Below are 14698 nucleotides of genomic sequence, written 5' to 3'. Positions count from 1 at the left end.
ACACAGATGGCAAAATAATTACAGGGGTTATAACCCTTCCTTTCTCTATCCAAAGGGGGGGAAGAAAAAAAGTTTTGTCTTTAGTTCTACTTCAGGTCCTACTTGATAGCTATACCCACAAAAGGGGCCAGATTATGTAAAACATTACAAATAAGTGCCTATACTGTTTAAAACCAAGTAATACACCGTCTCACCCTCCTGTGCACATGTTCAGTTTATTCTCTAATTTTAAGCACTGCTGAATTTGTAGAGGCCAATCTGCTGGCGGAGTTAAAGCGGAAGTAAACCCTGGAAAAAAAAAATGCAAGACAAAGCTATAATGAGCTAGTATGATTAGCATACTAGCTCAGGGGTCGACAAATCCCGGTCACCATGGCGACTAGAAATAGTTTCCTGGCGACTTGACTTAGTGTCCTGGCGCCATATGGTGGTGAGCCGTTGGTATTACAAGTTATTACCACCAGATGTGTGAGCTGGCGCCATCTGGTGGTGGCCGTTGGTATTACAAGTTAAGCATTACAAGTTAAAGGGGTGGTTCACCCTAAAAACTACATTTTCTTATTCCACTGCCCCCCCACATTACAATCCGATTAAGGCTCTTATTATTTTTTCCATGCTGTACATACCTTAGTACAGCATATTCACCCGTGCATCCGGGTTGCGAGTCCTGCGGGAGTGGGCGTTCCTCACATGCCGGTGATTGACGTTTTGCCCAAAAACGAGCTCCCCCCCGTCGCGTAAGCCGCGTCACGGTTGGCGAAAGGAGCCGAACGGCGAGTCGGCGCTATACTGCGCATGCGCATTGCCGTTCGGCTCCTTTCGCCAATTGCGACCGGGGGGAGCTCGTTTTTGGGCAAAATGTCAATCGCACACATGTGAGGAACGCCCACTCCCGCGGGACTCGCAACTCGGATGCACGGGTGAATATGCTGTACTAAGGTATGTACAGCATGAAAAAAATAAGAGCCTTAATCGGATTGTAATGTGGGGGGGCAGTGGAATAAGAAAATTTAGTTTTTAGGGTGAACCACCCCTTTAACTTGTAATGCTTAACTTGTAATACCAACGGCCACCACCAGATGGCGCCAGCTCATACCTGGTCGTGGTAGAAAGAAGATGCTGACTTTGACTGCTGTGTGCTACCTGAAGCTACCTGAGTGGAGAAAAGTCCCCTTGTGACTGCTGAGGAACTGAGAAAAGATTTGTCAGATGTGGGTACTGAAGTTTCTGCTCAGACAATACGGCGCACACTGCGTAATGAAGGCCTCCATGCCAGAACTCCCAGGCGCACCCCCTTGCTGTCTCCAAAGAATAAGAAGAGTCGACTGCAGTATGCCAAAAGTCATGTGGACAAACCACAGAAGTTTTGGGATTGTGTTTTCTGGACTGATGAAACAAAATTAGAACTGTTTGGGCCCATGGATCAACGCTATGTTTGGAGGAGGAAGAACAAGGCCTATGATGAAAAGAACACCTTGCCTACTGTGAAGCATGGCGGGGGGTCAATCATGCTTTGATGCTGTTTTTCTTCTGCAGGTACAGGGAAGCTTCAGCGTGTGCAAGGTACCATGAATTCTCTTCAGTACCAGGAGATGGTGGATAACAATGTGATGCAGTCCATCACAAACCTGAGGCTTGGGAGACGTTGGACCTTTCAACAGGACAATGATCCCAAGCATACCTCCAAGTCCACTAGAGCATGGTTTCAGATTAAAGGCTGGAACATTTTGGAGTGGCCATCGCAGTCACCAGACTTAAATCCGATTGAGAACCTCTGGTGGGACTTAAAGAAAGCAGTTGCAGTGCGCAAGCCTAAGAATGTGACTGAACTGGAGGCTTTTGCCCATGACGAATGGGCGAGGATACCCGTAGATCGCTGCAAGACACTTGTGTCAAGCTATGCTTCAAGTTTAAAAGCTGTTATAACTGTAAAAGGATGTTGTACTAAGTACTAAGATTGAATGTCACTTGGGGGTTGAATAAAACTGATAATGATGTGAGCACAGAAAAGACATTTGTGGTTATTTCATTATAAATGTTATGTTATATTTGTCTGACCTACACGTGCCTCTTTGATTTAATTGTAAGCAGGATGACTGAATGATCAAAATCAATGTCAAACTGGCCAAAACAATCAATTTCAGTGGGGGTTGAATAATTTTGAATACAACTGTATGTGTTCGCTTCTGCGCGCAAGCTCGTCGGGACGGGGTGCGTTTTCTGGCTCCTAACTTTTTTAGCTGGCTCCTAGATTCCAAGCAAATTTGTCAAACCCTGCTGTACATGTTATCAATTATGACACCAACCATTTGATGATTTGACAGTTTGCTTAAGAACACCATTAGCAATCCCAGCATTCCAGGAATGTAACTGTTTTTTGAAACCGTTAAATCGATGGGTTTAGTTTTGGCTTTATGATTTACTGCTGTTCAGGGGCTCTGGGCTTCAGTAAAATGGCAGCTTCCAGCAAGAAGAAACGGGAGCGATGCTGGAGGCAATTTACAGCACACACTAATTTTTGGTGGCATAATTATTAATGTGGAATGTATGTTCCTTACTTTATCAAGTACAGTAGTCATGAATAAAGTTCCGCTTTAAGGGAGTGCAACCTTTTTTGAAAAGAGATGTAGTTTGAACTCTGGGTCAGTGGATGGTAGATTTGGTGAGTTCTTTCTCTAGCATGTTAGAACAAAATCTATGCAGGACACAGTGGAGCGCTCATCACTCTGATAACCTCCGCATGGCACAGATGCCACATGCTACTCATTGGATGGTAGATTTGGTGAGTTCTTTCTCTAACATGTTAGAACAAATCTATGCAGGACACACTGGAGCGCTCATCACTCTGATAACCTCCGCATGGCACAGATGCCACATGCTACTCAGTGGTTGGTCTGTGAAAGGCAATGTGCATATTTGGTTTCCATCCTTAAATAGTTAATGAGCATTAAAGCTTACAGGGACCTAGGAATATATCAAGTCAGGTTAGAAAACTCATCGCTGTAAGATGTATGGTGCCAGATGCTGGAACAGGTAGAACGAATGCAAAAAGCATTCAATGTGCTGGCTCAGCAGAACGGCTGGAGGCAGTGAGTGAATTATGCAGTCACTTGGGGAGACAGGTTATGGGATTTGATAATTCAGTACCAGCAGTAGGCATGTTGTCAGCTGTAGGGTCTGTGGATTTCTATAGGCACATTAATGCCAGGAATGATGCACTTGCAAGACTACTGATGGCAGATTATGTGAACACTACTTATTTCCCCAGTGTGTACAAATCCTCATGATTTTGGATGATCAGCGTGAAACATTTGCTGATTTGAGATTAGATTCCTCTTATGTTATCCAAATCTGCACCTAATAAAGCTTTCCATGCATGTTTAATCATCTCGCCAATCTTATAGCTGTCTGGTGTGCTTTCCTGTTTAAGCCAATCTAATAATTCTAAAGAACCGCAAGTCCTCAGACAGAAGAAGGCATGTAATGTTTCTGCTTGAACGCTCTCATTACAGCTGTATCCAGGCAGATGATCACTTCATATGCATATATTTATTAAATGTATTTTTACATACATTTAGTACAAGTTCCTGGTTCTGTCTTTATATCGGCTCCTAATAACCCCTCAGTGTAGCAGTGCTGGCAGGGAGATCGAGAGATGATAGCTCAAGGCTCCATGGCTCTGCATAGTGCCCTGTCCACACTGAGCATGCCTACTTTGGGTTAGAGTGTAAGCTCACAGGAGCAGGGTCCTCCTAAGGCCCCTTTCACCGTTTAGGTCCACCTGTCAGGTTTTTTTCCGGCGGACCTGAATGGGCCCCCCATGCTTGTCTATGAAGCGTCGGATGTCAGCAGTGACCATATGCGCTGACATCCGATCCGCTATAAATCAGACGGATGGCAAAACGTCACCATCCATCCTATCGGATCGGGTGAGATCTGATGAAAACTTACATGCTGTACGTTTTCGTCTGATCTCTCCATAGACAAGCAGCAGCAGAGAGGGACCTGTCATCTGCCGGCTCAGCGGAGATCAATTGCACTATTGCAACAGATTTGTCCCCGTGTGGAAGGGGCTTACCCTCTTGAATTGTAGTGTTGCTGTATTGTCTCCCTTTATATTGTAAAGCACTGCGCAAACTGTTGGTGCTATATAAATCCTGTATTATTATAATAATGGAGCAGAAGGACTACTTCAACAGTGTGCTGCTGCTCCTTCATTGGTCAGTCACAGGCTGGGTTGAGTCCTAAACATGTCTACATTGCCTAATTTCATTGTAGTCTGCAGAGAGGTCCGAGACCTGACTTGGCTGTCAGTGGTTATGTTTTTATTAAAGAGATTGTAAAGCTTAGTTTTTTTTTTTTTTTTTATTATTGATAGGGATGTCCCGATACCGAGCATTTCCTGAGTACTTGTACTCAGGAAATGCTGTCTTTTATTTATTTATTTTTTAGGAAATGCTGTCTTCTCCCCCGTGCCGTCACTTGTCCCCCCGTTCCGTCCCCCCCCCCCCCCCCGTGCCGCTCTCCCCCGTGCCATCTTCTCCCCCCTCTGTGCCGCTGTCCCCCCTCAATTTGTCAGGATGGAGAGCGGAGGTAGGAGCGGCTAAACCCGGCTCCTACCTTTTCCGAATGGACAGAGTCAGTGATCACTGACTCTGTCTATTCACATAACTGAGCGTCGTAATCTGTGTTTACGATGCTTCGGTTTATGAATGGAGAGGAGTACTTGGTGGAAAAAAGTATCGGTACTTGTACTCGGTCTCAAAAAAGTGGCATCGGGACAACCCTAATTATTGATTAACCACTTAAGGACCTTGGCTGTTTTTTTAGATTTGGCTAGAAAATTACTTAAAACCCCCAAACATTAGGCCCCTTTCACATTGAGGCGTTTTTCATGCGGTACAGCACTAAAAATAGCGCTGCTATACCGCATGAAAAAATCATGCCCTGCAGGCTTCACACTGAAGGGGTGCGGTAGCAGGACCGCTCCACAAGTCCTGCTAGCCGCATCTTTGGAGCGGTATAGGAGCGGTGTGTTTACCGCTCCTATACCGCGCCTTTCCATTGAAATCAATGGGAAACCGCGGCGCAACGCGGGCGGTATTAATCCTTTTTTGGCCGCTAGCGGGGGTTAAAACCTCACCGCTAGCGCCTGAATATCGCGGTAAATACGACGGTATTTAAAAAAATAAGACAACAGTAAAGTTAGCCCAATTTTTTTATATATTGTGAAAGATAGTGTTACGCCGAGTAAAATGAAACCCAACATGTCATGCTTCAAAATTGCGCCCGCTCGTGGAATGGCGTCAAACTTTTACCCTTAAAAATCTCCATAGGCGACGTTTAAAAAATTCTATAGGTTGCATCTTTTGAGCTACAGAGGATGTCAAGGGCTAGAATTATTGCTCTTGCTCTAACGATCACGGTAATACCTCACTTGTGTGGTTTGAACACCGTTTTCATATGCGGGCGCTACTCACATATGCGTTCGCTTCTGCACGCGAGCTCGTCGGGATGGGGCACTTGAGATTTTTTTTTTTTTTTTGGGGGGTTTTCTTATTTATTTTTATTTATTTTATTTTTTTACACTGGAAAAAATGTAATAGAAAAAAGCTTGACAGGTCCTCTTAAATATGAGATCTGGGGGTCAAAAAGACCTCAGATCTCATATTTAGACTTAAATGCAAAAAAAGACGTCGCTTCCGCCCTGCTGTGCTATGGGGACGGGTGGGGGCCATCTTGCCCTCACTCGTATCCCTGTCGAGCAGGAGGCAGGACCCGATCGCCTCCGCCGGCGGCTCTGGTAAGCGGCGGAGGGGGGGCCCTCTCCCGCCGCGGATAACGGTGATCTTGCGGCGATTTCGCCGCAGAGACCACCGTTATCGTTTACAGGACCGCTCAAAGAAAAGATATCTCTGTTGTGGCAGCAGCTGCTGCTGTTCCCGAGATCTACATCTTTAAAAACAGGACGTATATATACATGAGCGGGTCCTTAGGTGGTTAACAAACATGTTATTCTTGCCTCCTCTGTGCAATGGTTTTGCACAGTGGCCCCGATCCTCCAGTGACACTCGTGGCTCCTCCTTGTGTGCCCCCACGGAGAGCTGCTTTCCATGGTCGCAATGCGTCCGTTGACACAGACAGCAGGAATGGCTCCTGCTGCTGGCAATCTATCCAATGAGGACCCAAGACAGCGGGGTTCTGCCGCACAAAAGGTTAGTGCATAAGATGCATTAAGGTAAATAATCTTGAGGGTTTGAAACCCCTTTTTAGTGTGGTAACAACTCGAAGGATGAGATAAGTGAAGGAGGACTGCACTAAGGTAAAGGAAGCTATTTAGGGAAAAAAAATGTTTCCTTTACAACCCCTTAAGGGCTCTTTCACACGGGTGGCCCATTCAGGTCCGCCTGCCAGTTTTTTAGGCGGACCTGAACGGGCGCTCGGTGCTCCTCTTTGAAGCCGCGGATGTCAGCGGTGACATCCGACCCGCTCCGATCCGCCAAAGTGTGACGGAGGAAAAACCTACTTTTCCATCCGTCTATCGGATCGGGTGAACACTGACAGACGGTCCGTGTTCATCCGATCCCCCCCATAGGGGAGAGCAGAGAAAAGACTGGGCGGTCCCTGCAGTGTGCGGGGACCGCTTTGTCATCCGCCGGCTCAGTGGGGATCAATGGAGCGATCCCCGCTGAGCAAGCGGAGGTTCACGGGGCGGATCAGTAATGATCCGCCCCGTGTGAAAGGGGCCTAAGTCTCATGCGCATGGTCAGCTGAACCTGTCCAACGTAAATCTGCCAAGCGTAATTTTATTTAACACAATTGATAGGGGTTTTTTCTTTTCTTTTTTTTTTTGGTATTCTTTATTTAATTTTATTATTTTAAGTTTTGCTTAAAATCTTTTGGATGATCATACAATTGTACTACTTTACAATATGCTGAAGACTACAATTTTTCTCTTGCAGGCTTCAAAATTTCATGAATCCTCGAACCCCAAAAATGATACAATGATTCCTGTGTTGTCTTCGAAAAAAGCGAGTGAATTACCAGTCAGTGAAGTTGCTTGGATCCTTAAGGTGGGATTTTGTTTTATAATTGTTTGCAGATCTTTTGTTTCATTGTAAATTCAAATCCACTCTGTCATGGAATTTTTAAAAATGTATTAAAAAATAACTACCCTGCATAAGAATTAAATTTTTGCCATTATTCCTGAAACCTCCTTCCACTTCTTATTCTTGAGTCAATGTGATAAGAGTCATGCAGGAACTCTGATATCATTTGCTGTTTGTTTAGTTTGTAGAACTATTCTTCTCTGTCTGCGGTTTTAGTTTAGTTTTAACATTCTGTATTGCATTTATCTGTATAATGCAGACTACCTGGAATAATAAATAGACTTGGTCTGATTTAAAGAAAGAAAATCAAATTCTGTGTGTGTGTGTGTGTGTGTGTGTGTATGTGTGTGTGTGTGTATATATATATATATATATATAAATTTTATATTGCTCTCTGTGGTCCCATTGGATGTGGTACCTTAGCCACCCTCCTTTTTTATTATTTTTTTCTTGGCTGTGGGATTTATAGGGATTTGTAATGTATTTAGAGCAGAGGACATTAATTAAACTAATATGCACTACTTGTTCTAAACAAACAGACGTGAGGGGGGGGGGGAAAGCAGAAGATCAGGAGCTTATGGAGGACTTTACAGGGAGCTCCTTATAAAGTCCTCCATAAGCTCCTGATCCTCTGCTTTTCCCCCCTCACTTCTGTTTGTTTTAATTGAGTAGTGTATGTTTAATTAATGTGCACTACTCTAAATGCATTACAGTAAGAAACTATTTAATGAAAAATGGTTACAGGGCAATAAAGTAGTGGATGCGTGTGGATTATCTTATATGGATAATAAGGATATCACTTAAGTCCCTGTAAGCAGTCAGTGAATGAATGAATGAATGACTTGTATAGCGCTACTCATGCGAACTGAATCGCCTCTGGGCACTTTTTCCAGCCAGTGTCTGCTTGGCTGGTGCGGTCATTTTACCCCGTAGGATCGTGACACGCTTGAGATACAGTCATACACACAGATATACATATATATACAGGGCCGATTTGGACAGGATCCAATTTACCTACCAGCATGTCTTTGGAGTGTGGGAGGAAGCCGGAGTACCCGGAGGAAACCCACGCAGGCACAGGGAGAACATGCAAACTCCAGGCAGATGGTGTCGTGGTCGGGATTCGAACCAGCAACCCTTTTGCTGCTAGGCGAAAGTGCTACTCACTACACCACTGTGCTGCCTGCTTGTAATCCTGGAGTGAATAGGTGTATTTATTTGCTGGATATGAAGCAATTATGTTTATAATCTAACTGCGTTTATAATGCCTGTTTCATTTCCTCACCTAAGGCTTAAGGGAAGCTAATCTGGGCAAAAAGTTCAGGTAGCAAAAGTACAAAGCTGGGAGGCTTGTGCTGCCTGCTAGTACCTGTTTTGATCCTTTAATTGCAGGTTAGGTTTTATCTGACATTTCACAGAAATCATGTTGAAAGTTTGAATCTTTGGCCTAGGCTGATCACAGGGCCTCTAATTCTCTCCAAGCTAAGATTAAAGCAAAACTTAACTGTATCCGAGTACCACTAACTGAAAACGCAATTAAATTAATTTTTTAGTATTCAAAGCAAACTCGCCTACACATCCATGTCTCCATGCTTTTTGTTGCGTATACGCATTGAGAAACGGCCCTCTAACAATTCTAGCTGTAGCTGTCTTGAGTAATGGCAGATTTTATTTTACGCCAAATGGATACCTACAGTAGGTGACCGCGATGTTGTGTCAATCTCGCTCCCTTTCTTGGCAAGATTGACCACCTACGAGCCCCGTCGCGGGAGCCAGCGCGGCGCGATGGGAAAATGCTGTCATAGAAGCGACGGGGATCCGACTTGGATTCCCGCCAATTCTAGCCACGGCGTTTGGTATGAATCATGAGGGGGAACTCATTGCCAAATTTTAAATAAAAAAAACGGCATGGGTCCCCCCCCCCCCCCAGGAGAATACCAGGCCCTTAGGTCTGTTATGGATTGTAAGGGGAACCCCTACACCGAAAAAACGTCATGGGGGTTCCCCCACAATCCATACCAGACCCGTATCCAAGCACGCCGTCCGGCCGGTCAGAAAAGGAGCGGGGACGAGCGAGCGCTCACCCTCCCCTCCTGAGCCATACCAGGCCACATGCCCTCAACATGGGGGGGGTGGGTGCTCTGGGGCAGGGGGTCTTCACCCCAAAGTACCCTGTCGCCATGTTGATAAGGACAGGGCCTCTTCCCGACAACCCTGGCCCCCAGATACCGTCCCCCCCCACCCTAGGTGAATGAGTATGGGGGGTACATCGAACCCCTACCCATTCACCTGGAGGAAAAGTGTCAATAAAATAAACACACAACTAGGGTTTTAAAATAATTTATTAGTCAGCTCCGGGGGGGGTCTTCTCCACTCTCCGGGGGGGGGGGGGTCTTCTCCGCTCTCCGGGGGGTCTTCTTCCATCTTCTCCGCTGTCGTCTCGGCGCTCCCTGGTTCTTCTCCCGCTCGCTTTCCGGTGCCTTCTTCGGGGCTGGCCGCTGCTATCTTCTTTGAAGCTCTCTTACTAGCGGCGACCAGCCCGGTATTCTTTGCCACCTTCTGCCGCCTTCTTTTCTCCTTATGTTGACTCAACGCTTCCTCCCGCTGTAATGCCCGGTGTGTGAGGCGGCGGCGATTTTATATAGGCCTCTTATGACGTCACGGTCCCAGCATGCTCCGGGACCCAATCTATGATCAGCTGTGTCCAAAGAACACCGCAGTAACCGAGCACAACCGATGCGCACTCCAGGGGGGCGTGCGAGAGGCGTGGTCTGGGAGGACGTCCATGGACGCCCTCCCAGAACAAGAAAGCCGTGCTGTAGCCGTGTTTCGGCCATGGTACTGTATTGAGGCTTAAGCTCAGAAAGAACTGACTTGACCTATGTTTTAAATTGATTCTGAATTTGAATTCTGAAAACCCTTAACAGCCCTGCACATTTCCATTCTTTTGATGTTACCTTTTTTAAATTTAGAATTGCACACTAGGCAATGTAAATGATTTATCTTTGTGTGGGTTTACTTTGCAGGCTGATCTTCAGAGTGGTTTAAACAATGCTGAAGTGTGTCATAGGCGAACCTCCCATGGATGGAATGAATTTGATATCGGAGAAGATGAACCTTTGTGGAAGAAATACATTGCACAGGTATTCGGGGTGTAATCTGAAATGTGGTCACATTTTGGTTTAGTTGATTAGAACCCCCAGAGGTTCCCTTAAACGTTGCTGCCAATAGACACTAATAAAAATGTTTTCAGTGCCACCACTAATTTATCTTTTTTTTTTTTCAGTTTAAAAATCCACTTCTTATGCTCCTGCTGGCCTCTGCTGTAATCAGCATTTTAATGCATCAGTTTGATGATGCCGTCAGTATCACCGTGGTAAGTGATCCATGAATCCTCCGATTACTGCTTTATTGGCATTGGTAACAATAGTTGGCTGTTTTTTTTTTTTTTATAGGAAAAACTACATGATTAACTACATCTGCCCAGAAATGAAGTATGATTTGTAGGAAATCTGTGCTGAGAGCATGGGCTGTCATTGGTTGAAATGAGAAGAAATCGCCGCACACAACTGTAGATCAAAAACGTCAGGAATCGGAATGCTGGGTAGACGCGTTTTGCGTACTACACGTGTGCTTAGTCGATGACTAAACACATCTCAAGTGTGCGAAATGCGTCTACCCAGCATTCTGATTCCCGTTGTTTTTTGGGATGTCCAAATAAAAAGGATTTTGATCTACAGTTGTGTGCGGCCATTTCTTCTCATTTCATTGTGTGCGGAGGCGAGCACCTACTGGATCATTGGGCTTCCTGGTCTCGGCTGGAGAGGCGGGTGTTTCTCTTTCTATGGCTGTCATTGGTTAGCTTTCCTTTTGTAAGTGCTAGTTTTCTGGTTCCCGTGCTCTTTAACTTCAATATTTACCAAGAATCCAGCAAAATCAACTTCTGACTTGAACTTTTAAATTGTCAACGATGCTGAATGTGTTTGTCGTTGAACCGGCTTGACGGCCAATCATCCCCCATTTTCAGTAGGTGTGATGAACAATGACAGCACACATATTTCTCTCGGCTAATCATAGAGAAGTGTTTTTTTGTCTGATTTAAAAAAAAAAAGATTGGACCCTTGCCTCTTCTAAATAATTGCAGATCTTTTATAAGCCTGTAGCAATCTTTTTTTTCTGAGGACATGGCCAATTTCTTGTGAAAACTTGCAGAAAACATTTTGTCCCTGAAGTGTTTTGAGTCTCCCTGAGCACACCTTAATGACTGCTGTGGTTTTCTGGCCTTGGCTTATTTATAAGTTATTCAGCTAAGCAAGAAATCGCACTTCTGTGGCATTTGTCAAAGCACGCCGCGATTGTTCAGCCGTTATTTCTGGACAGGCTAATGAATATTCAGGAATCAACATTTTCTTACACTTTGTTCTCTTACATTCAAATTATTTCATTGTGTGATTTATTGCAGCGTTGGAGGGCATGAAAGTGACAAGATTTTTTTTTTTTTTTAGAAATGTATGTTTTTTTGATGAAGTAATGGTATAATTTTGATTACATTTGCATTATTTCGAGGTGCCCTTTGTATTCAAGCTCGCTAAAAGTGCCCGGAGCAGAATCTGGTGGTACTGAGTTCTGATAAAGAACTCTGCTCAGCACAGAGAGCTAGTACCACTAGGATTCGAAAAGCATGCTCCATTTTATTGGCCTAATTGATGAGCTCCCTGTATAGCTGTAATAGGGTTTTGGGCAAACTACTAGCAGTTGCATGGACATGTTTGATGAATGATTCGTATTTATTTAATTGGTTAATAGAGTTTTGGCTTCTCTTCCGGTTTTAAAGTGGTAATGTGTTAACAGAGAAGTAGCTCTCATTAATTTCCATCATGTTGCAGTAATTTCAAGTGAAAGATAATCCTGCCATTGGCACTGATAATCGTACATATTTATATAGCTTAACCTTGTATTGTATTGTATTTTGGCAGGCAATACTCATTGTCGTCACAGTTGCCTTTGTTCAGGTAAGGTGTCTTTTTCCCCCTGTGTATTTATGCTATGAAATATTTGCTTAGTGTGTCTAATATTACGGTTTTATCATTGCTTCTGCTGTAAGTGACGCTCCAGTCCCCCCCAATAAAAGGCAGCTTCTACAAATACTGTAGCTGCTGACTTTTAATATAAGGACACTTGCCTGCCCAGGGATTCAGCAATGTCCTCACCCAAGCTGATTCTTCAATCGTCTTTGCGTGCAGGTGCCGGCACCTTGGTTAAGGGAAACTGCCAGTGAAGCCTTCGGGCTTCACAGCAGGTTTCCTACTGCGCATGCGTGAGCCGCACTGCACTTTGTGAATGGTCCCGCAATTTTCTGGGGCCTGTGATATGTCACAGAAGGCTGCGGGGTGGCATAAACTTCTGCGGTAATCTGAATAGAAGTGGGAGCGAATGCCTACCAAAACCAGGTACCTTCTCCCCCCCCCCCCCAACAAAGTACAAAATGGGGGGGGGGGCGGGGGGGAAGCACGTAAACAAGCGGAACTTCCTCTTTTGGTTGAAGCTTTTACAGAGGGAGTCAATTTCCCCCGTGTATCCTGCATAGTTTGTTTTAAGCTTATTCTTGATGTTTTCACCAATTCACATCCTCACCTGCCCAGCGAATCCAGCATTGTTATGCTATGAATGATTCACCACTCGGCTTGCACACAGCTGGTCCCCTGCCATCCTTTTTTTTTTTTTTCTCTGGCAGCATCGAAAGAAGGCTGTTTCTTCAAGGTTCATGCAGCCAGTACGCGGATGACATACACCTGGTCTGCCCGGAAGCAAATGCATTCTGGGATATGTGATGTGCATTACCCAGAATACTTCAGGAGCCCAGGGGTATGTCAGGAGTGAGGGGAGTAAGCTGGATAAAAAAAAAGTCTGCTATTTTTACTGGGTGGTTTCAGTAGTGGAAAGGTGTGTGTGTGTGTGTGTGTGTGTGTGTGTGTGTGTGTGTGTGTGTGTGTGTGTTTTTTCTCTCGGAGTTAAAGGGGTTGTTAAACGACTACAATAAAAACCTACCATCACCTCTGTAAAATAACATATGCCCCAGTGTCTGTTTTATATATATAACAAAAGGCGATCTGTACTTTATATCAGAACGTCTCCTGGCGCTCACTTGACTCACCAGGGGAGGAGAAGGAGAGCCTAGGAGTCAAGTGAGCTCCGGGAGACGCTTTGATTTAGGTACAAAGCGTCATATTTTTTATATAACATAGACACTGGGGCACAATTTTATATTACAGAGGGGATTGTATGTCTTTATTGTAGTTATGATAGCAGGAGGGGAGAGCTGGGGAGTGGACAGAGCTGACCGGCGGGGAGGGGAGGGGAGGGGAGTGGAGTGGAGGGGGGTGACAAAGGATAGAGGAGAGCTGCAGTTGACAGAGGCACATAAACTGACCACAGTGTCAGGGCTCAGCAGCCATAATAAACCATGGTGAGTTTACAGGGTGGGAGGGCATAGCCAGACAGGATCAGCCAGGTTTCTTAGGTGATAGAAGGGGCCAAATTACACATCACAAGCACTTTCATGCTTTTAAGGGAACAGAATCTGTTTTTAAACCTTTATTATCATGGCATAGATTGTTTTCTTCATCATGCAGCGAATGTATCGTAAAAAAACATGATTATATAATTGTTTGCCTTTTGTACTGATTATTGAGAAATTAGATCGGTCCATATCATTTCAACCTTCTGTGGAAAATCTGAGCAAATGATAGTTAAAAAAATAAATAAAAAATAAAGCAACCTTCTGTGCAAAAGATTAGGTAGCTTTGATTCATGTTGACAGAAACCGAGAACACAAATGTTATAAGCAGATTAATGTTAAAACTGTAGTTGGGTCAGCTTTAATGAAACAGACAGGCATTAGCAGGGTTAGTGGGACTGTGAAAGTCGGCAGAAACATGCTTGTCGGCTGCCAACAGCAGTTCCTGTTCATATCATGTAGCATAAAGCCAGAGGAGCAGCTCAGATTAAGGTCTCTGACGTTGGTACACACAGCGTGCAACTGCTGCATGTCCCATGACCAGGCATGCCACATTTGGATTGTCCTGAAACCCAGTTTAACTGGAAAGTACTGCTATTCACAACTCTATTTGTCTTCACAGTTGCCTGCTTGTTTGATTAGGTTTTGTAAACATATACATATTTCCTTTTTTATGTTTGTTTTTTTTTTTTATTATTTTTTTTTTTTCCCCGGTATAGAATCTGCCTAAAAGCGAAGTTGCACTTTTAAAAATTCTCTTCCTCTATATTGGAGATTTTATTTATTTTTGGGGGGGTACACAGTTTTGTCCGTTGTCCGCTCCCACTTCCTTTTCAACCTTTTGGGACAAGTCACAGGTTCCAAGAGGCTACGCGACCATTCACAAAGCGAAGCGCGACTGACGCATGCACAGTGGTAAGCTGGCTGTGAAGCCGCTGGCTCAGTGGACCCAAAGAGCAGTAAAGAACCAGCTCAAGTGAGGACAGTGCTGGATCTCTCGGCAGGCAAGTGTCCTTTATAGAAACCCTTATAAAAGGGTTTGTAGTTGCTGACACCCCCACCCCTGGCAAAC

The 14698-nt window shown here is 44.6% G+C and overlaps 1 protein-coding gene across 4 annotated transcripts in view; it reads left to right on the top strand.

The window, feature by feature from the left end:
- ATP2C1 (ATPase secretory pathway Ca2+ transporting 1) overlaps window positions 1–14698 on the top strand; it is a 144840-nt gene that overhangs the window by 56972 nt on the left and 73170 nt on the right. For all 4 annotated transcript variants that reach the window (XM_040353044.1, XM_040353046.1, XM_040353043.1 and 1 more), the window contains 4 exons: window positions 6963–7073; window positions 10136–10252; window positions 10396–10485; window positions 12086–12121. In XM_040353044.1, coding sequence (XP_040208978.1) covers window positions 6963–7073; window positions 10136–10252; window positions 10396–10485; window positions 12086–12121 — 354 coding nt within the window. The remainder of the gene's footprint in view (window positions 1–6962; window positions 7074–10135; window positions 10253–10395; window positions 10486–12085; window positions 12122–14698) is intronic.

This window comes from Rana temporaria, chromosome 5 (genome assembly GCF_905171775.1).
Source record: "Rana temporaria chromosome 5, aRanTem1.1, whole genome shotgun sequence".
Lineage (NCBI taxonomy): Eukaryota > Metazoa > Chordata > Amphibia > Anura > Ranidae > Rana > Rana temporaria.
The sequence above is the reverse complement of the archived record's forward strand: the minus strand, read 5'-3'. Positions and strand labels throughout refer to the sequence as shown.